This window comes from Tribolium castaneum, chromosome 1 (genome assembly GCF_031307605.1).
Source record: "Tribolium castaneum strain GA2 chromosome 1, icTriCast1.1, whole genome shotgun sequence".
Taxonomy (NCBI): Eukaryota; Metazoa; Arthropoda; class Insecta; order Coleoptera; family Tenebrionidae; genus Tribolium; species Tribolium castaneum.
This window is the reverse complement of record NC_087394.1, coordinates 32,332,035-32,353,488: the sequence shown is the minus strand read 5'-3', so window position 1 is coordinate 32,353,488 and position 21,454 is coordinate 32,332,035. Positions and strand designations below refer to the sequence as shown.

Below are 21,454 nucleotides of genomic sequence, written 5' to 3'. Positions count from 1 at the left end.
CTAATCGGTAAATAAATTTTAAAAAAATGGCGCGGACACGTGCTGCGGACACGTGCTAATTGGTAAATAAATTTTAAAAAAATGGCGCGGACACGTGCACTTAATCGGTAAATAAATTTAAAAAATCGCGCGGACACGTGCACTTAATCGGTATACAAAAAAAAATGGCGCGGACACGTGCACTTAAACGGTAAATAAATTAAAAAAATCGCGCGGACACGTGCACTTAATCGGTAAATAAATTTAAAAAATCGCGCGGACACGTGCACTTAATCGGTAAATAAATTTAAAAAATCGCGCGGACACGTGCACTTAATCGGTAAATAAAAAAAATGGCGCGGACTAAAAAAAAATGGCGCGGACACGTGCACTTAATCGGTAAATAAATTTAAAAAATCGCGCGGACACGTGCACTTAATCGGTAAATAAATTTAAAAAATCGCGCGGACACGTGCACTTAATCGGTAAATAAAAAAAAATGGCGCGGACACGTGCTAATTGGTAAATAAATTAAAAAAATCGCGCGGACACGTGCACTTAATCGGTAAATAAAAAAAAATGGCGCGGACACGTGCTAATTGGTAAATAAATTTAAAAAATCGCGCGGACACGTGCACTAAATCGGTAAATAAAAAAAATGGCGTGGACACGTGTTACTCGGTAAATAAATTTTAAAAAAATGCCGCGGACACGTGCACTTAATCGGTAAATAAATTTAAAAAATGGCGCGGACACGTGCACTTAAACGGTAAATAAATTTAAAAAATCGCGCGGACACGTGCACTTAAACGGTAAATAAATTTAAAAAATGGCGCGGACACGTGCACTTAAACGGTAAATAAATTTAAAAAATGGCGCGGACACGTGCACTTAATCGGTAAATAAATTAAAAAAATCGCGCGGACACGTGCACTTAATCGGTAAATAAAAAAAAATGGCGCGGACACGTGCACTTAATCGGTAAATAAATTTAAAAAATCGCGCGGACACGTGCACTAAATCGGTAAATAAAAAAAATGGCGTGGACACGTTACTCGATAAATAAATTTTAAAAAAATGCCGCGGACACGTGCACTTAATCGGAAAATAAAAAAAAATGGCGCGAACACGTGCACTTAAACGGTAAATAAATTTAAAAAATCGCGCGGACACGTGCACTAAATCGGTAAATAAAAAAAAATGGCGCGGACACGTGCACTTAAACGGTAAATAAATTTAAAAAATCGCGCGGACACGTGCACTTAGTAATCGGTAAATAAATTAAAAAAATCGCGCGGACACGTGCACTTAATCGGTAAATAAAAAAAAATGGCGCGGACACGTGCTAATTGGTAAATAAATTTAAAAAATCGCGCGGACACGTGCACTAAATCGGTAAATAAAAAAAATGGCGTGGACACGTGTTACTCGGTAAATAAGTTTAAAAAAAATGCCGCGGACACGTGCACTTAATCGGTAAATAAATTTAAAAAATCGCGCGGACACGTGCACTTAATCGGTAAATAAAAAAAAATGGCGCGGACACGTGCACTTAAACGGTAAATAAAAAAAATGGCGTGGACACGTGTTACTCGGTAAATAAGTTTAAAAAAAATGCCGCGCACACGTGCACTTAATCGGTAAATAAATGTAAAAAATCGCGCGGACACGTGCACTTAATCGGTAAATAAAAAAAAATGGCGCGGACACGTGCACTTAAACGGTAAATAAATTTAAAAAATCGCGCGGACACGTGCACTAAATCGGTAAATAAAAAAAAATGGCGCGGACACGTGCACTTAATCGGTAAATAAAAAAATGGCGTGGACACGTGTTACTCGGTAAATAAGTTTAAAAAAAATGCCGCGGACACGTGCACTTAATCGGTAAATAAATGTAAAAAATCGCGCGGACACGTGCACTTAATCGGTAAATAAAAAAAAATGGCGCGGACACGTGCACTTAAACGGTAAATAAATTTAAAAAATCGCGCGGACACGTGCACTTAATCGGTAAATAAAAAAATGGCGTGGACACGTGCACTAAATCGGTAAATAAAAAAAATGGCGTGGACACGTGTTACTCGGTAAATAAGTTTAAAAAAAATGCCGCGGACACGTGCACTTAATCGGTAAATAAATGTAAAAAATCGCGCGGACACGTGCACTTAATCGGTAAATAAAAAAAAATGGCGCGGACACGTGCACTTAAACGGTAAATAAATTTAAAAAATCGCGCGGACACGTGCACTTAATCGGTAAATAAAAAAATGGCGCCATTTTTTTTATTTACCGATTAAGTTGCACGTGTCCGATTAAGTGCACGTGTCCGCGCCATTTTTTTTAAATTTACTTACCGATTAGCACGCGTCCGCGCCATTTTTTTTATTTACCGATTAAGTGCACGTGTCCGCGCGATTTTTTAAATTTATTTACCGATTAAGTGCACGTGTCCGCGCGATTTTTTTTTAATTTATTTACCGTTCAAGTGCACATGTCCGCGCCATTTTTTTTTATATACCGATTTAGTGCACGTGTCCGCGCGATTTTTTAAATTTATTTACCAATTAGCACGTGTCCGCGCCATTTTTTTTTATTTACCGATTAAGTGCACGTGTCCGCGCGATTTTTTTAATTTATTTACCGATTAAGTGCACGTGTCCGCGCGATTTTTTAAATTTATTTACCGTTTAAGTGCACGTGTCCGCGCCATTTTTTTTTATATACCGATTTAGTGCACGTGTCCGCACGATTTTTTTTAGATTTATTTACCGTTCAAGTGCACATGTCCGCGCCATTTTTTTTTTAAATTTATTTACCAATTAGCACGTGTCCGCGCCATTTTTTTTATTTACCGATTTAGTGCACGTGTCCGCGCGATTTTTTAAATTTATTTACCGTTTAAGTGCACGTGTCCGCGCCATTTTTTTTTTTATATACCGATTTAGTGCACGTGTCCGCACGATTTTTTTTTAAATTTATTTACCGTTCAAGTGCACATGTCCGCGCCATTTTTTTTTAAATTTATTTACCAATTAGCACGTGTCCGCGCCATTTTTTTTATTTACCGATTTAGTGCACGTGTCCGCGCGATTTTTTTTAATTTATTTACCGTTCAAGTGCACATGTCCGCGCCATTTTTTTTTAAATTTATTTACCTATTAGCACGTGTCCGCGCCATTTTTTTTATTTACCGATTTAGTGCACGTGTCCGCGCGATTTTTTAAATTTATTTACCGTTTAAGTGCACGTGTCCGCGCCATTTTTTTATATACCGATTTAGTGCACGTGTCCGCACGATTTTTTTTAATTTATTTACCGTTCAAGTGCACATGTCCGCGCCATTTTTTTTTAAATTTATTTACCTATTAGCACGTGTCCGCGCCATTTTTTTTATTTACCGATTTAGTGCACGTGTCCGCGCGATTTTTTAAATTTATTTACCGTTTAAGTGCACGTGTCCGCGCCATTTTTTTTTATTTACCGAATAAGTGCACGTGTCCGCGCGATTTTTTTAATTTATTTACCGTTTAAGTGCACGTGTCCGCGCCATTTTTTATATATACCGATTTAGTGCACGTGTCCGCACGATTTTTTTTAATTTATTTACCGTTCAAGTGCACATGTCCGCGCCATTTTTTTTTAAATTTATTTACCAATTAGCACGTGTCCGCGCCATTTTTTTTAAATTTATTTACCAATTAGCACGTGTCCGCGCCATTTTTTTTATTTACCGATTTAGTGCACGTGTCCGCGCGATTTTTTAAATTTATTTACCGATTAAGTGCACGTGTCCGCGCCATTTTTTTTTATTTACCAATTAAGTGCACGTGTCCGCGCGATTTTTTTAATTTATTTACCGATTTAGTGCACGTGTCCGCACGATTTTTTTTAATTTATTTACCGTTCAAGTGCACATGTCCGCGCCATTTTTTTTTAAATTTATTTACCTATTAGCACGTGTCCGCGCCATTTTTTTTATTTACCGATTTAGTGCACGTGTCCGCGCGATTTTTTTTAATTTATTTACCGTTCAAGTGCACATGTCCGCGCCATTTTTTTTAAAATTTATTTACCTATTAGCACGTGTCCGCGCCATTTTTTTTATTTACCGATTTAGTGCACGTGTCCGCGCGATTTTTTTAATTTATTTACCGATTTAGTGCACGTGTCCGCACGATTTTTTTTAATTTATTTACCGTTCAAGTGCACATGTCCGCGCCATTTTTTTTAAAATTTATTTACCTATTAGCACGTGTCCGCGCCATTTTTTTTATTTACCGATTTAGTGCACGTGTCCGTGCGATTTTTTTTAATTTATTTACCGTTCAAGTGCACATGTCCGCGCCATTTTTTTTTAAATTTATTTACCTATTAGCACGTGTCCGCGCCATTTTTTTTATATACCGATTTAGTGCACGTGTCCGCACGATTTTTTTTAATTTATTTACCGTTCAAGTGCACATGTCCGCGCCATTTTTTTTTAAATTTATTTACCTATTAGCACGTGTCCGCGCCATTTTTTTTATTTACCGATTTAGTGCACGTGTCCGCGCGATTTTTTTTAATTTATCTACCGTTCAAGTGCACATGTCCGCGCCATTTTTTTTTATTTACCAATTAAGTGCACGTGTCCGCGCGATTTTTTTAATTTATTTACCGATTTAGTGCACGTGTCCGCACGATTTTTTTTAATTTATTTACCGTTCAAGTGCACATGTCCGCGCCATTTTTTTTAAAATTTATTTACCTATTAGCACGTGTCCGCGCCATTTTTTTTATTTACCGATTTAGTGCACGTGTCCGTGCGATTTTTTTTAATTTATTTACCGTTCAAGTGCACATGTCCGCGCCATTTTTTTTTAAATTTATTTACCTATTAGCACGTGTCCGCGCCATTTTTTTTATATACCGATTTAGTGCACGTGTCCGCACGATTTTTTTTAATTTATTTACCGTTCAAGTGCACATGTCCGCGCCATTTTTTTTTAAATTTATTTACCTATTAGCACGTGTCCGCGCCATTTTTTTTATTTACCGATTTAGTGCACGTGTCCGCGCGATTTTTTTTAATTTATCTACCGTTCAAGTGCACATGTCCGCGCCATTTTTTTTTAAATTTATTTACCTATTAGCACGTGTCCGCGCCATTTTTTTATTTACCGATTTAGTGCACGTGTCCGCGCGATTTTTTTAAATTTATTTACCGTTCAAGTGCACATGTCCGCGCCATTTTTTTTTAAATTTATTTACCAATTAGCACCTGTCCGCGCCATTTTTTTTATTTACCGATTTAGTGCACGTGTCCGCACGATTTTTTTAAATTTATTTACCGTTCAAGTGCACATGTCCGCGCCATTTTTTTTTAAATTTATTTACCAATTAGCACCTGTCCGCGCCATTTTTTTTATTTACCGATTTAGTGCACGTGTCCGCGCGATTTTTTAAATTTATTTACCGATTTAGTGCACGTGTCCGCGCGATTTTTTTAATTTATTTACCGATTAAGTGCACGTGTCCGCGCCATTTTTTTTTATTTACCGATTAAGTGCACGTGTCCGCGCGATTTTTTTTAATTTATTTACCGTTCAAGTGCACATGTCCGCGCCATTTTTTTTTTAAATTTATTTACCAATTAGCACCTGTCCGCGCCATTTTTTTTATTTACCGATTTAGTGCACGTGTCCGCGCGATTTTTTTTAATTTATTTACCGTTCAAGTGCACATGTCCGCGCCATTTTTTTTAAAATTTATTTACCTATTAGCACGTGTCCGCGCCATTTTTTTTATATACCGATTTAGTGCACGTGTCCGCACGATTTTTTTTAATTTATTTACCGTTCAAGTGCACATGTCCGCGCCATTTTTTTTTTAAATTTATTTACCAATTAGCACCTGTCCGCGCCATTTTTTTTATTTACCGATTTAGTGCACGTGTCCGCACGATTTTTTTTAATTTATTTACCGTTCAAGTGCACATGTCCGCGCCATTTTTTTTTAAATTTATTTACCTATTAGCACGTGTCCGCGCCATTTTTTTTATTTACCGATTTAGTGCACGTGTCCGCGCGATTTTTTTTAATTTATTTACCGTTCAAGTGCACATGTCCGCGCCATTTTTTTTTAAATTTATTTACCAATTAGCACGTGTCCGCGCCATTTTTTTTATTTACCGATTTAGTGCACGTGTCCGCGCGATTTTTTAAATTTATTTACCGATTTAGTGCACGTGTCCGCGCGATTTTTTTAATTTATTTACCGATTAAGTGCACGTGTCCGCGCCATTTTTTTTTATTTACCGATTAAGTGCACGTGTCCGCGCGATTTTTTTAATTTATTTACCGTTTAAGTGCACGTGTCCGCGCCATTTTTTTATATACCGATTTAGTGCACGTGTCCGCACGATTTTTTTTAATTTATTTACCGTTCAAGTGCACATGTCCGCGCCATTTTTTTTTAAATTTATTTACCTATTAGCACGTGTCCGCGCCATTTTTTTTATTTACCGATTTAGTGCACGTGTCCGCGCGATTTTTTTTAATTTATCTACCGTTCAAGTGCACATGTCCGCGCCATTTTTTTTTAAATTTATTTACCTATTAGCACGTGTCCGCGCCATTTTTTTTATATACCGATTTAGTGCACGTGTCCGCACGATTTTTTTTAATTTATTTACCGTTCAAGTGCACATGTCCGCGCCATTTTTTTTTTAAATTTATTTACCAATTAGCACGTGTCCGCGCCATTTTTTTTAAATTTATTTACCAATTAGCACCTGTCCGCGCCATTTTTTTTATTTACCGATTTAGTGCACGTGTCCGCGCGATTTTTTAAATTTATTTACCGATTTAGTGCACGTGTCCGCGCCATTTTTTTTTATTTACCGATTAAGTGCACGTGTCCGCGCGATTTTTTTAATTTATTTACCGTTTAAGTGCACGTGTCCGCGCCATTTTTTTATATACCGATTTAGTGCACGTGTCCGCACGATTTTTTTTAATTTATTTACCGTTCAAGTGCACATGTCCGCGCCATTTTTTTTTAAATTTATTTACCTATTAGCACGTGTCCGCGCCATTTTTTTTATTTACCGATTTAGTGCACGTGTCCGCGCGATTTTTTTTAATTTATTTACCGTTCAAGTGCACATGTCCGCGCCATTTTTTTTTAAATTTATTTACCTATTAGCACGTGTCCGCGCCATTTTTTTTATTTACCGATTTAGTGCACGTGTCCGCGCGATTTTTTTTAATTTATTTACCGTTCAAGTGCACATGTCCGCGCCATTTTTTTTTAAATTTATTTACCTATTAGCACGTGTCCGCGCCATTTTTTTTATATACCGATTTAGTGCACGTGTCCGCACGATTTTTTTTAATTTATTTACCGTTCAAGTGCACATGTCCGCGCCATTTTTTTTAAATTTATTTACCAATTAGCACCTGTCCGCGCCATTTTTTTTATTTACCGATTTAGTGCACGTGTCCGCGCGATTTTTTAAATTTATTTACCGATTTAGTGCACGTGTCCGCGCCATTTTTTTTTATTTACCGATTAAGTGCACGTGTCCGCGCGATTTTTTTAATTTATTTACCGTTTAAGTGCACGTGTCCGCGCCATTTTTTTATATACCGATTTAGTGCACGTGTCCGCACGATTTTTTTTAATTTATTTACCGTTCAAGTGCACATGTCCGCGCCATTTTTTTTTAAATTTATTTACCTATTAGCACGTGTCCGCGCCATTTTTTTTATTTACCGATTAAGTGCACGTGTCCGCGCGATTTTTTTAATTTATTTACCGTTTAAGTGCACGTGTCCGCGCCATTTTTTTATATACCGATTTAGTGCACGTGTCCGCACGATTTTTTTTAATTTATTTACCGTTCAAGTGCACATGTCCGCGCCATTTTTTTTTAAATTTATTTACCTATTAGCACGTGTCCGCGCCATTTTTTTTATTTACCGATTTAGTGCACGTGTCCGCGCGATTTTTTTTAATTTATTTACCGTTCAAGTGCACATGTCCGCGCCATTTTTTTTTAAATTTATTTACCAATTAGCACCTGTCCGCGCCATTTTTTTTATTTACCGATTTAGTGCACGTGTCCGCGCGATTTTTTTTAATTTATTTACCGTTCAAGTGCACATGTCCGCGCCATTTTTTTTAAATTTATTTACCAATTAGCACCTGTCCGCGCCATTTTTTTTATTTACCGATTTAGTGCACGTGTCCGCGCGATTTTTTAAATTTATTTACCGATTTAGTGCACGTGTCCGCGCCATTTTTTTTTATTTACCGATTAAGTGCACGTGTCCGCGCGATTTTTTTAATTTATTTACCGTTTAAGTGCACGTGTCCGCGCCATTTTTTTATATACCGATTTAGTGCACGTGTCCGCACGATTTTTTTTAATTTATTTACCGTTCAAGTGCACATGTCCGCGCCATTTTTTTTTAAATTTATTTACCTATTAGCACATGTCCGCGCCATTTTTTTTTAAATTTATTTACCTATTAGCACGTGTCCGCGCCATTTTTTTTATATACCGATTTAGTGCACGTGTCCGCACGATTTTTTTTAATTTATTTACCGTTCAAGTGCACATGTCCGCGCCATTTTTTTTTTAAATTTATTTACCAATTAGCACGTGTCCGCGCCATTTTTTTTAAATTTATTTACCAATTAGCACCTGTCCGCGCCATTTTTTAAATTTATTTACCGTTTAAGTGCACGTGTCCGCGCCATTTTTTAAATTACCGGTTTAGTACGATTTTTAATTTCATAATGATTGACAACACGTATTCACAAACCTTTTAAATCTAGTTTAGCGCGGAAAAACCGATTTAAAATAATTTGATTTAGCGCGATTTTTTTAAACACTGTAATTGTACATTATTTTTCCACTTACCTTTTTCTTCTATTTATTTTTTTTAGCTCAAAAATGCCTATAATTTATTGAACTTGTATTTGCCCCCCAATAAAAGACACATTTCCTTAGCGTTTATTAAAAAAAACATAATCAATCACACAAATATAACAACGTTTAATGATAATTATTGTCAGTTAAAAAATAATTTCTGAAGAACCAGACGAAGAACGCCTTTGAAATCCTCCGAATCCCGCAGGCCGCAACAGTTTGTAAAGCAATTCCTAATAAATAAACATATAATAAATGCATAAAAAGTAAGTTTAAAACTTACAACACAGGCACCAGCTTTTGAGCTCTCAAAATTCATAACTCCAAGTGGAAATTGCAATGAACGACCTAAGACGATTATTAATTTTACTTCAGCAACTTTAGATTTACTCACTGTTTAATGCAATCTTTGCATTCGTGTTGGGCAACCCTTGAAGGTGGAAGTAACACATGTGATAAAAATTTCTAAGAAACGAAGAAATTATTTATGATTAATATAAATAAAAATAATAAGAGCTGCATGTACAATCGTCGGATAAATTTATTTATTTGTGAAAAAAAAACTGTAACAATTATTCATATTACACGATACCATGATTAACAGACTTAACCGAAATTTATACGAGAATTGTAAAAGCTGCTCTTGCAGGGATTGACACTATTTGAAGATTAATGTTACAAAATAAAACAAAAATATTTTCTGTACCCAAAATTACAAACCCAAAACCTCGGTTAATAAAAAAATAATATACTAAAAGTCGGTTTAAAAAAGACTGAATTAAAAGTTAATTCGCCAATCAATTTGATCACGTGATCAGCAGTTTGACTGCAATTGGGTTAATGTAAACCGACCTTTATTATATTATAAAAAAAAGTTTGAATGAATTTAAATTTACCTACCTGATAAAGGAAAGTATGTACTTATAACAAGACTCGAGCTTTACATTAAATAAAATCCGCTACCGAAATCAGCCACCAAATTCATTAAATTAACAAAAAAACATTGACAAAAAATCGCTTAAAGTGGAAATAAATGAGAAAGCAATTGCTGACTGTGATAATGTGACACCGTTAAAAAAAAAGCAAAGAGAAAAAACTATAAACGCGCATTACCCATAAAATATTTTATTCTCAGTCCAAATAATTCTTGCTGGTGCCATAATCGGCTAAATGGGCCAGTTGGTGATTTTAAATTGACCCACACTGTACCATCGAAAAGAAATGGTCTCGTGGCACAGTGCAGACACCACCAGGAAAAGGAAACAGTGTGATGATTATAATAAAAGACGGGAACGCCACTCAAACTCATGGCAAATGGGAGAAAAGCAGAGGCGGACGCGATGAAATTGACTGATCTAATTATGATTCTTGGGCTACCTAAGCAATTCTCTTAAATAAACAGGCAATGATTAATTTCCTTTTACGACCATTTTTTTTATTTATTTTTTTTATTTTTTATTTTTTTTATTTTTTTATTTTTTATTTTTTTATTTTTTATTTTGTTTATTTTTTATTTATTTTTTATTTTTTTTATAGTTTGTGTATATTTTTGATTTTTTTAATGAATGCAAAGCCATCCTAGAAAATGCCTGTATTTAGTGTACTATTTTATGCTCGCAGCATCTCCTCTACATATCTAAGATATGTATTTGCACGACAGCTAATACCGTTTATAGGTATGTGTCTATCGAGGAGCATCAGCACGACTAACACACTCAAATTAATGAGATCGAGTCTTTATTCGATTTTACTACGAGCTTAGTACACCATTGATACATTAACAAATCTAGGGGTTTGCTATTTTTTTTTTTTATCAATTTTGATAAAATTTAGTCATAGGAAAATAATCAGTGCCCACTTATTCAAGAGAATCATACTAACCCACTTTTAAGAAATCATAATTAGATCAGTCAATTCCATCGAATCCAATTTTTTTTTATTATTTCCTCCACTTTTCCCCCAACATGCCATGAGTTGGAGCGACGTTCACTTACGTCTTCTATTATAACCATCAGATAGTTTCCTTTTCCCAATGGTTCAGCACCATGCCACGAGACCATTTGTTTTCGATGCCATAATGTGAATTAATTCAAAATCCCCGGTTGGCCCAGTAGGCGATGATGACGCAAGCAAAAAATTACCTGGAGTGAGGAAAATATCTCATAAGTAAAATTGCATTCATAGCTTTTTCTTCAATGAATTGGAAACAAATTGAATTGACTGCAGTCAGTCAGCATCAGCGGTTACATCTATTCCCATTTGAAGCAATAATATTACGAAGAAGAAAAAGAAAAGACGCGCAAAAAATTGTGAATTTTGTTGGCTACTTTCGGTAGTGGTGAAAAAAGTTACATCAGAACACGTAAACTTGAAACCTATTTCCGAATTACGTACATACTTCCCTTTTTTATTAGAGATGTGCTTATCAATACGTATTTGTACCAAATTGTGGGACGATATGAATGTTAAATTTAAAAATAAAAGACGAAATAATTGCAGTAAATAAATTTTAATCGTTAAGCACACCTCTATTAAGATGATACTGATGTTTAAATAGCATCAGAGTCTTTTTAAAATAATTTATTGCTACAGAATGTCTCAAAATGAGGGTGAAAATTTATTAAATTAGTGTCAAGCCAATGATGCTATAGAAACAACAGCAGCAGCCAAGCCAAAAAGATTAAAACGAATTAATTACTTTCGGTTCACTTTCATAAAAAATATTGAGGTGCAAAAAGCGTACTCTTGGCATTAGCTTTTATGTATTATACAAGTTGTCATGCTAACAAATTAGTCATTTACATCGTAATGATTTTTTACAAAAGTGGACCGAAAGAACAAATTCTAATTCTGAAGTAAAATAATTCGTTTTCATTTGAGTTTGTTTAAATTTAAACTTAAACTGATTCGCACTTTGAATTGAAATTAAAACGAAAACAAATTATTCTTTAATTCGGAATTAAACTTTAAATCGCTTGCTGTAAACCGGCCCCGGATTGCAATTAAATTATTTCGATTACTTGAATAAATTTGATTAAATTCAAATTAAAATTTAATAAATAAATTAAACCGGCTGTAAAAGTGCATTCAAGTTCAAGGTTAATTTGTCTCGTTTCAAAATTAAAGTTCGTTTTCATTTGAATTTGTTTAAATTTAAAAATACACGGATTCGCGCTTCGAATTAAATTGAAAATGACAATAAATTATTCTTTAATTCGGAATTAAATTTAAATCGCTTGCTGTAAACCGGCCCCGGATTGCAATTAAATTATTTCAAGTACTTGAATAAATTTGATTTAAATTCAAAATTAAAATTTAATAAATCAATTAAACCAGCAATGTATTCAAGTTCAAGGTTAATTTTCATTTGAATTTGTTTAAATTTAAACTTAAATGGATTCGCGCTTCGAATTGAATTGAAAACGAAAATAAATTATTCTTTAATTCGGAATTAAAATTTAAATCGTTTGCTGTAAGCCGGCCTTTAATTACGCAGTCAACTGAATCGTAAAACGTGAAACGAAACGAATTAAAATAATTCTGAATTAAATTTAAATCGCTTGCTGTAAACCGGTCGTAATTACAATCAAATTATTTCAAGTACTTGAATAAATTTGATTTAAATTCAAAGTTAAAATTTAAAAAATAAATTAAACCGGCCGTGAAAGCGCATTCAAGTTCAAGGTTAATCTTCATTTGAATTTGTTTAAATTTAAAAATACACGGATTCGCGTCCCGAATTGAATTGAAAACGAAAACAAATTATTCTTTAATTCGGAATTAAAATTTAAACCGCTTGCTGTAAACCGGCCCCGGATTGCAATTAAATTATTTCGAGTACTTGAATAAATTTGATTTAAATTCAAATTAAAATTTAATAAATAAATTAAACCGGCCGTAAAAGTGCATTCAAATTCAAGCTTAATTTGTCTCGTTTCAAAATTAAAGTTCATTTTCATTTGAATTTGTTTAAATTTAAAAATACACGGATTCGCGCCTCGAATTGAATTGAAAACGAAAACAAATTAACCGGCGCTTGCTATAAACCGGCCCCTGATTGCAATTAAATTATTTCGAGTACTTGAATAAATTTGATTTAAATTCAAAATTAAAATTTAATAAATAAATTAAACCGGCCGTGAAAGCGCATTCAAGTTCAAGGTTAATTTTCATTTGAATTTGTTTAAATTTAAACTTAAACGGATTCGCGCTTCGAACTGAATTGAAAACGAAAATAAATTACCGGCCCTTGACTGCAATTAAATTATTTCGAGTACTTGAATAAATTTGATTTAAATTCAAAATTAAATTTAATAAATAAATTAAACCGGCCGTAAAAGTGCATTCAAGTTCAAGGTTAATTTGTCTCGTTTCAAAATTAAAGTTCGTTTTCATTTGAATTTGTTTAAATTTAAAAATACACGGATTCGCGCCTCGAATTGAATTGAAAACGAAAATAAATTATTCTTTAATTCGGAATTAAAATTTAAATCGTTTGCTGTAAGCCGGCCTTTAATTACGCAGTCAACTGAATCGTAAAACGTGAAACGAAACGAATTAAAATAATTCTGAATTAAATTTAAATCGCTTGCTGTAAACCGGTCCGTAATTACAATCAAATTATTTCAAGTACTTGAATAAATTTGATTTAAATTCAAATTAAAATTTAATAAATAAATTAAACCGGCCGTGAAAGTGCATTCAAGTTCAACGTTAATTTTCATTTGAATTTGTTTAAATTTAAATTTAAACGGATTCGGGCTTCGAACTGAATTGAAAACGAAAATAAATTAACCGGCGCTTGACTGTAATTAAATTATTTCAAGTACTTGAATAAATTTGATTTAAATTCAAAATTAAATTTAATAAATAAATTAAACCGGCCGTAAAAGTGCATTCAAGTTCAAGGTTAATCTTCATTTGAATTTGTTTAAATTTAAAAATACACGGATTCGCGTCCCGAATTGAATTGAAAACGAAAACAAATTATTCTTTAATTCGGAATTAAAATTTAAACCGCTTGCTGTAAACCGGCCCCGGATTGCAATTAAATTATTTCGAGTACTTGAATAAATTTGATTTAAATTCAAATTAAAATTTAATAAATAAATTAAACCGGCCGTAAAAGTGCATTCAAGTTCAAGGTTAATTTTCATTTGAATTTGTTTAAATTTAAAAATACACGGATTCGCGTCCCGAATTGAATTGAAAACGAAAACAAATTATTCTTTAATTCGGAATTAAAATTTAAATCGCTTGCTGTAAACCGGTCGTAATTACAATCAAATTATTTCGAGTACTTGAATAAATTTGATTTAAATTCAAATTAAAATTTAATAAATAAATTAAACCGGCCGTGAAAGTGCATTCAAGTTCAACGTTAATTTTCATTTGAATTTGTTTAAACTTAAACTTAAACGGATTCGGGCTTCGAACTGAATTGAAAACGAAAATAAATTAACCGGCGCTTGACTGTAATTAAATTATTTCAAGTACTTGAATAAATTTGATTTAAATTCAAAATTAAATTTAACAAATAAATTAAACCGGCCGTGAAAGTGCATTCAAGTTCAACGTTAATTTTCATTTGAATTTGTTTAAATTTAAAAATACACGGATTCGCGCGTCGAATTGAAATGAAAACGAAAATAAATTATTCTTTAATTCGGAATTAAAATTTAAATCGTTTGCTGTAAGCCGGCCTTTAATTACGCAGTCAACTGAATCGTAAAACGTGAAACGAAACGAATTAAAATAATTCTGAATTAAATTTAAATCGCTTGCTGTAAACCGGTCCGTAATTACAATCAAATTATTTCAAGTACTTGAATAAATTTGATTTAAATTCAAATTAAAATTTAATAAATAAATTAAACCGGCCGTGAAAGTGCATTCAAGTTCAACGTTAATTTTCATTTGAATTTGTTTAAATTTAAACTTAAACGGATTCGCGCTTCGAACTGAATTGAAAACGAAAATAAATTACCGGCCCTTGACTGCAATTAAATTATTTCGAGTACTTGAATAAATTTGATTTAAATTCAAATTAAAATTTAATAAATAAATTAAACCGGCCGTAAAAGTGCATTCAAATTCAAGCTTAATTTGTCTCGTTTCAAAATTAAAGTTCATTTTCATTTGAATTTGTTTAAATTTAAAAATACACGGATTCGCGCCTCGAATTGAATTGAAAACGAAAACAAATTAACCGGCGCTTGCTATAAACCGGCCCCTGATTGCAATTAAATTATTTCGAGTACTTGAATAAATTTGATTTAAATTCAAAATTAAAATTTAATAAATAAATTAAACCGGCCGTGAAAGTGCATTCAAGTTCAACGTTAATTTTCATTTGAATTTGTTTAAATTTAAACTTAAACGGATTCGCGCTTCGAACTGAATTGAAAACGAAAATAAATTAACCGACGCTTGACGGCAATTAAATTATTTCGAATACTTGAATAAATTTGATTTACGTTCAAAATTAACATTTAACAAATGAATTAAACCGGCCGCTAGATTGTCTCGCTTCGAAATTAAAGTTTAATTCGCGCCCCAATTTAATAAAAGTGTACTTGCGGTTAAACGGTCCTTTGTACAAAATATCCTTAAAATTTCGCAGCACAACACAGCACAGCACAGCACCACTTTAATTAATTCGCGTCGCGGTCGCGGTTTAATAATTTATTTAATAATTTAACGAACAAGACGCACGCACAGACACACGTCCGACCGCTCCGGCCGCCGCCCGAAAACTGCCGCTCTCACGCAACAGTTGACGTACTTGTCAAAAAAAGTACACGTGTTCGGACAAATTTGCACCGTTTACGAGGGCGCCTCAAAAATTTCATCGCCCGCACACTAAATTTATTCATTTTAAAAATAGAAAATTACATTTTTTTCAAGCAGCCCTTTAACACGTGGACACACTGCGTGTAACAAAGGGGTTGAGAATATAAAAAATGTCCTGCAAACCATTTATTTACCCCAAAGCCAGAATTTAAATAACTTTTAGAACGCCCCCGTAGCAGAAAATCGATCGCGTGACGTTTGTGACGTTTTAGTGGAAACCAAGTCTACCAACTTTGAAAACACATTATATGAGGGCGCCCCAAAAATTATTGTTCCCGCCATTAAATTAAATGCATTTTAAAAATCGAAAATTATATTTATTTCAAACAGCCCTCTAACGCGTGGCCACACTGGGTGTTGAGACTCGAAAAATTGTCCTGCAAGACACTTTTTCACCACAAAGTTAATATTTCAAGCATTTTTAAAACTGCCCCCGTATTTGGGGTTCGAGAAAATCAATAACCTGGTCACTTTCGTGACGTATTTAGTGGAAATTAAGCGCGCCAACACGAAATCATTGTATACGAGGGTGGTTTAAAATCGTATACGAGGGCCGGTTATTGTGTATTTAGATAAAACTTACCAGTTGTGTGAAAATTAATTCGTCAATTTGTAGTCAAACATATTTGTCACCTTTTAAGCTATTTTGGACAAGTTTATAGCTAATAAAACATAATTAAAATACGCTACAACTAATTTTCGCACCAAAATTTGTCATACTACCAATCTGAAAATCACAGTTAATCGTGTGTCGATGATGTACAGGACCGAATTTTAATTTTTTAATGAAAAATATTATTGGGGCTAGCTTTATTTTAAATTAAATTGATTTAAATTAAATTTTTAAAAACAATTGACAGTTGATGACATTACATTACATCGTCACGAAACATAGAATTATAGGCAACCAGTAGTACACCAGTGTCACACCTTAGCTTTCAACACACCTATAAGTTGATCTCGCTTAACTGAGTATTTTCTTAAAAAAAGGGGGATGTTGATTTCAATATAATTTTTCCAACGTTAAAAATTCAGTAATTACTCTTCCGGTTATACTAGAATAAATTTAATAAAATAAACGCCAACTTACCGGCAACCAGTAATACACATTTTGTGTCTCGCTCTGTTCTACGACAGCGGTATAAGTTTATCTCGCTCCAGCAGAGTACTGTCGCAGACATAATTGATGTGGGGTGATTTCAACATAATGTTATTAACGTTTTATATACACAAATAAGGCACGTTATAAAAATACATACACTGGCCTACATTTACATGTCTAGTACACTATATTAAGTACATTATGATTATGTAATAATAAAATCAGGATAAAATACTGCGAGTTATTTACATAACGCTGCTTTATGGCCCTTTGAAGAGTAATTGACGTAAAAGGGAACGAAATTGAGCAAATAATATAATTATTTACATAATTAAAGGACTAATTATCACATGATCGTTTTCGAAAATAATTTGCCATGAAATTAAGTACTTTTCAATTGTTATTATATACACAGGCCGCTTGCTTAAATGATATTTGTTGGATATGTAACCAGTTATTTACAGTCTTAAGTAAAGGAATGTAACAATTGAGCGCTAAAACAATTGGATATGTAGATATTGATAGACACAGTCGTTGCTAGAATCTACAATTCGTTATAAAACTGCAAAACCGATCATTTATACAAAACTTTTGTACACTTACTTTACTCGTCTTTTTGCCACACACACATAAACTAAAACAATCACAATTTGCTGGCGTCGTAGTTCTCCAACGACCAGTGTTGCCTTGTGGCCTCTTCGTCGCAGGGCTCCATTAGTAGTTTATTTTTCGCTTCGTTTATGGCCAAACATTTATCGCTACTTCCATGCCTTAAAAGTTTGCTGTTGGCGTTGTAATCCCAAAATTGGTTGCCCTTGCTGCCGTGACACGGGTACAGAATCACCTCTTGACCGCTGTAGTCAAGGCAGGCCTCGTCTCGACGGATCTCACCACTTTTACTGTACATCCAGAACTGAAATTTAGTTGGTTTAAATTTTGCATAAAAATTTCATAATTGTTGGAAACATTGAGGCGGGGAAGTCCCGGACTAATTGCAGGCGTAAAATGTCACTTTTACGGCTTATTGCGGTCGTAAATTCGTCAGGCGGTACAAAGTTTGTCGCCTTTTATCGAAATTGTAGCACCTGTTGGAGCGACAACGCAATAAGATGTTGAATAATTTGTTTGTGGCAAAAAATAAGCGGGAAATTTAAATTGACTACAGGATGTTACGTAAAGGTGGGACAAAATGTCAAAATAAAGCGACAAAATCCAAGTTACCTTTGTAGAAAGTCGCAGCGTTTAAAAGTTAGAGGGCGCCAAAGTTTGAAAATTACATATTGTAATGTTTCTTTTAACTCCTTAATGAATTACTGTACAATAATTTGCTGTCAAAACCAAAGATTTGGTGTCACTTTTGTAACTTTATTATTTTTATAAAATAATATTAAGACATCTGAATTTTTTTATTTGAAAGGTACATTATTTCTAAACAATTTCTGTACGTTATAAAATTTTTGTCTCGATTTTTGCATAGACCTTGGTTTTGGAGTAAAAAGTATTTAAACAAACGTGTCAAAATTTCAGAGTTTTGCCAATTTATTTATTAATAGTTTTTTAAATTCTTTTATTTTGTCACTTTGGTGTTAGTTTCTTTATGTGCGTTTATAACGGTTAACAATAATGTAACTAGTTATTAATTTAAATAAAAAAGACATTTTCTAAAAATGCATAGTTTTCCCAAAAATGTCAAGATCCCAAATTTTGAGAACCACTGAACTGGAATGATAGAAATTAACATGCCTACTTTAAAATTATTAACAAAATTTTTTGGTCCAATCTGTAATTCTTTTATTTCAATTTGTGTGTTGTAAGTAAATTTTCCAAAAAAAAAAAACAAAAAAAAATTATGCCAAAACAAGTTATTATCCAGTACCAAATATTCATTCTGGGTCTTCAACAAATTCATACTCTGTATGACAATCGAAGCCCATGTGAAAATTCCAGTCAGCAACAAAGAACGTGACCAGCAAATGGGTCCAACATGAATTCAAAGTCGGATTTTATCCTTTCAGTACCATAAAATGCGATAAGCGTACACTCTTCAATTATAACCAAAATCAGGATACAATTCCAACCTAAAAAAAAAAATTAAAGAAAGTATTAGGATCATCGGAACGCAAAAGAATCTTTAAAATTAAAAACCTTATTGCGTTCCTATGATCTTGATACAAATTTAATTTTTACAAAATTTGCCAATTTTAATAGGTTGCATAGACAACCAACTATACGAGAGTTTAAACAACATAAATATTATTAAATTAAAAATAAAATCAAAATGTGTATTAAGATTACAGAAACGTCTTTAACTAACTAAAAACCCTTAATTAATTTATTTAATTCCCAAATTATTATAATTAAACTTCCATCTTAGTTGGTTGAAAGTCCAAACTGTGAAAAAATGCAAAATTTTACGGACCACACGAATACTCAGAGGTAAAAATATAAACACCTTCTTGTCTTTCTATGATCTTAGTGCAAATTTTGGTTTTAAATTAATCCAAAATTGTTTATAAAATGGTACTCAAAAATATATAGGTTACTGTAATCCACAGTTTTGGTATTTTTGTTTCGATAATTGGCGCCTAGATGTCACTGCCAGTGCCATCTAACAGTTGACTGTCAAAGTACAAATTTACAGGAAACTATAAATTCTATTGTGTCATCTATACAGTACTCTGTAAAATATGAAATTACAGTAAACTGTAAATGAAAATTATTTAAAAATTGTAAATAAAACACTCAAAAATAATAAAAAATTTATAAAACTTGTAATTTTCCTGAAAAAAATATACAATGTCATTGTATAAATGATTTTATTATTAAAACAACCGTTTTGTACGAATTTTTTATTTTTTCAATCTGTCAATTTTATGCCGGAATGTATAGGCAACCAAATATACAAGAATTTAAATAAATTAAATTCGGAATTAGCTTTAACGAAAATATGAATAAAGATCACAAAAACGCGAGACAATCGTTATATTTTTTAACTTCTCTCCGGTCCAAAATCCAATTTAAACTTTTGCAGCTATCAGCATAAAATAATTAATAATTATAATAAATAATAATTAAAACCAAAATGTGTGTTATATCCCATTTCAGTTCATAGTAGAATGTTCTAGAGTGAAATAAAGTACAAATTGAAAGTTTCTGTATAAGACAAAAACTCTGTGTTAAGCTAAATCCCAACGACAAGTTTTGAGCCAAGAAAACAAGAAAACCCACCAGAAACTCCAAATGCGTTGTTGAAAAATTCGTTGTGGACCCTCCGAACTTTAGTAATAAATCGAATTTTCGACGTCGCGCTTTATATACCTACCTACGCACACACACGTCGATACACGCGGTTCCCGTTATAATAAATTTTTTCGGGTTGACGTGAGCGCGCCAAGAATAAACACCTCCCAACGATTTATTTGCGAAATTATTATCGACACGTCAAAACGACACTGTGCCGCCCCCGGGGGCAGCAGCAGAGATTGATAAGCGATCGAAGGAGGAGGATTCGGAGGTGGCGGACTATTATTAAAACGAACGATGAAAAATTCGAGGCAAGCGTTTACAAGCAGCTAATTGTATATTTATTACTTGCTTGCTGAGTTAATTAATGTGGTTTATTTGCCAAGCTGGGATTTTTGCTTGGTTCGGTTATTTACACAGAAATAAAAATTGATGAACAAGTTTGTTTATTTTTTTTCGTTGTTACGACAACCGCAGTAATTACTACAAAAATCGGGTGACCAAAACCGCATTTTTTGTTTTCCTTCAACTACCAGGAAGCGAAACGAGGTACAGATAACTCGATTCTGTACTCAAAAATAAAGTGCAGCGGAGGAAAAATGAAGCCGCTTCCAGCGTTTTAAATTAATTTCAAATATTTTTTTTTCATAAACCTATGAAACAGTTTTAGCGTTAGTACCATTACCTACATTTTTTATTATGTACGAGGATACAATTTTATTTTATCTTTGCGAGCTTGTGAAGATAATGGTGAATTTTATCAGCGTCCTTCATTATTTCGGTTAAATTACTGATTATTTTGAAAAATCGTTTGGTAATTAAAAAAAACATGAGATAAGTGTATCACTTTAAATTTCATTGTTTTTCTGAAACTAATTACTACAAGTCCTTGTGCTTAAAAAAGCGCTACTTTGCCGTCTTTTGTGCCACAATAAATAGGTATTTAATAATAGAATTGTCTAAAACTGTTGACACTCGCACGCAAGGCTCCAACCTAATTATCCAGCTTCAAAGTTGTTTATTTTCCTAGTTCGTCGTACCGGAAATGTGGGATAAATTGCGGGCCTCCGGCGTTTCCGGAGTCCGTTCCTGGAAGCGATAAATAAAACCCAAATTCGCAACAATTCAAACATCTCAACGTGTCGATCAATTATTCGCGAAAAATAAGAAACGAGGGGTTGGTTTCCGTTCCGGGAATACCGGAAAATTAGCTTAGTTCGAACCGTCGGCCATGCTTTGTTCGGGAAATGTTTGACAGGAATTCCGATGCAATTTCCATAATAGTTAAAGCTGGACGTGGACGCGTTTATGGTTTTTTTTGTATGGTTTCTGGTCGAGACGAGAAAAAGTATCGAGAAC

The 21,454-nt window shown here is 33.5% G+C and overlaps 1 protein-coding gene across 10 annotated transcripts in view; it reads right to left on the bottom strand.

The window, feature by feature from the left end:
* Window positions 1-5,707: 5,707 nt before the first annotated feature.
* LOC654858 (putative polypeptide N-acetylgalactosaminyltransferase 9) overlaps window positions 5,708-21,454 on the bottom strand; it is a 35,761-nt gene continuing 20,014 nt past the window's right edge. Inside the window, exons 5-10 of one of the 10 annotated variants that reach the window (XR_010336296.1) lie at window positions 20,081-21,184; window positions 15,478-17,765; window positions 9,293-9,363; window positions 9,182-9,246; window positions 8,492-9,131; window positions 5,708-8,448 (exon numbers count right to left, since the gene is read on the bottom strand). Coding sequence is in view for 1 of the 10 variants with exons in the window: in XM_064359743.1 (XP_064215813.1) it covers window positions 17,496-17,765; window positions 18,729-18,761 (303 nt within the window). In the remaining 9 variants the exon portion in view is untranslated. Of the gene's footprint in view, window positions 8,449-8,491; window positions 9,132-9,181; window positions 9,247-9,292; window positions 9,364-15,473; window positions 17,766-18,728; window positions 18,931-20,080; window positions 21,185-21,454 lie in introns of those variants that run through there. The other 9 variants (XR_010336301.1, XR_010336290.1, XR_010336287.1 and 6 more) reach the window with 9 other exon arrangements.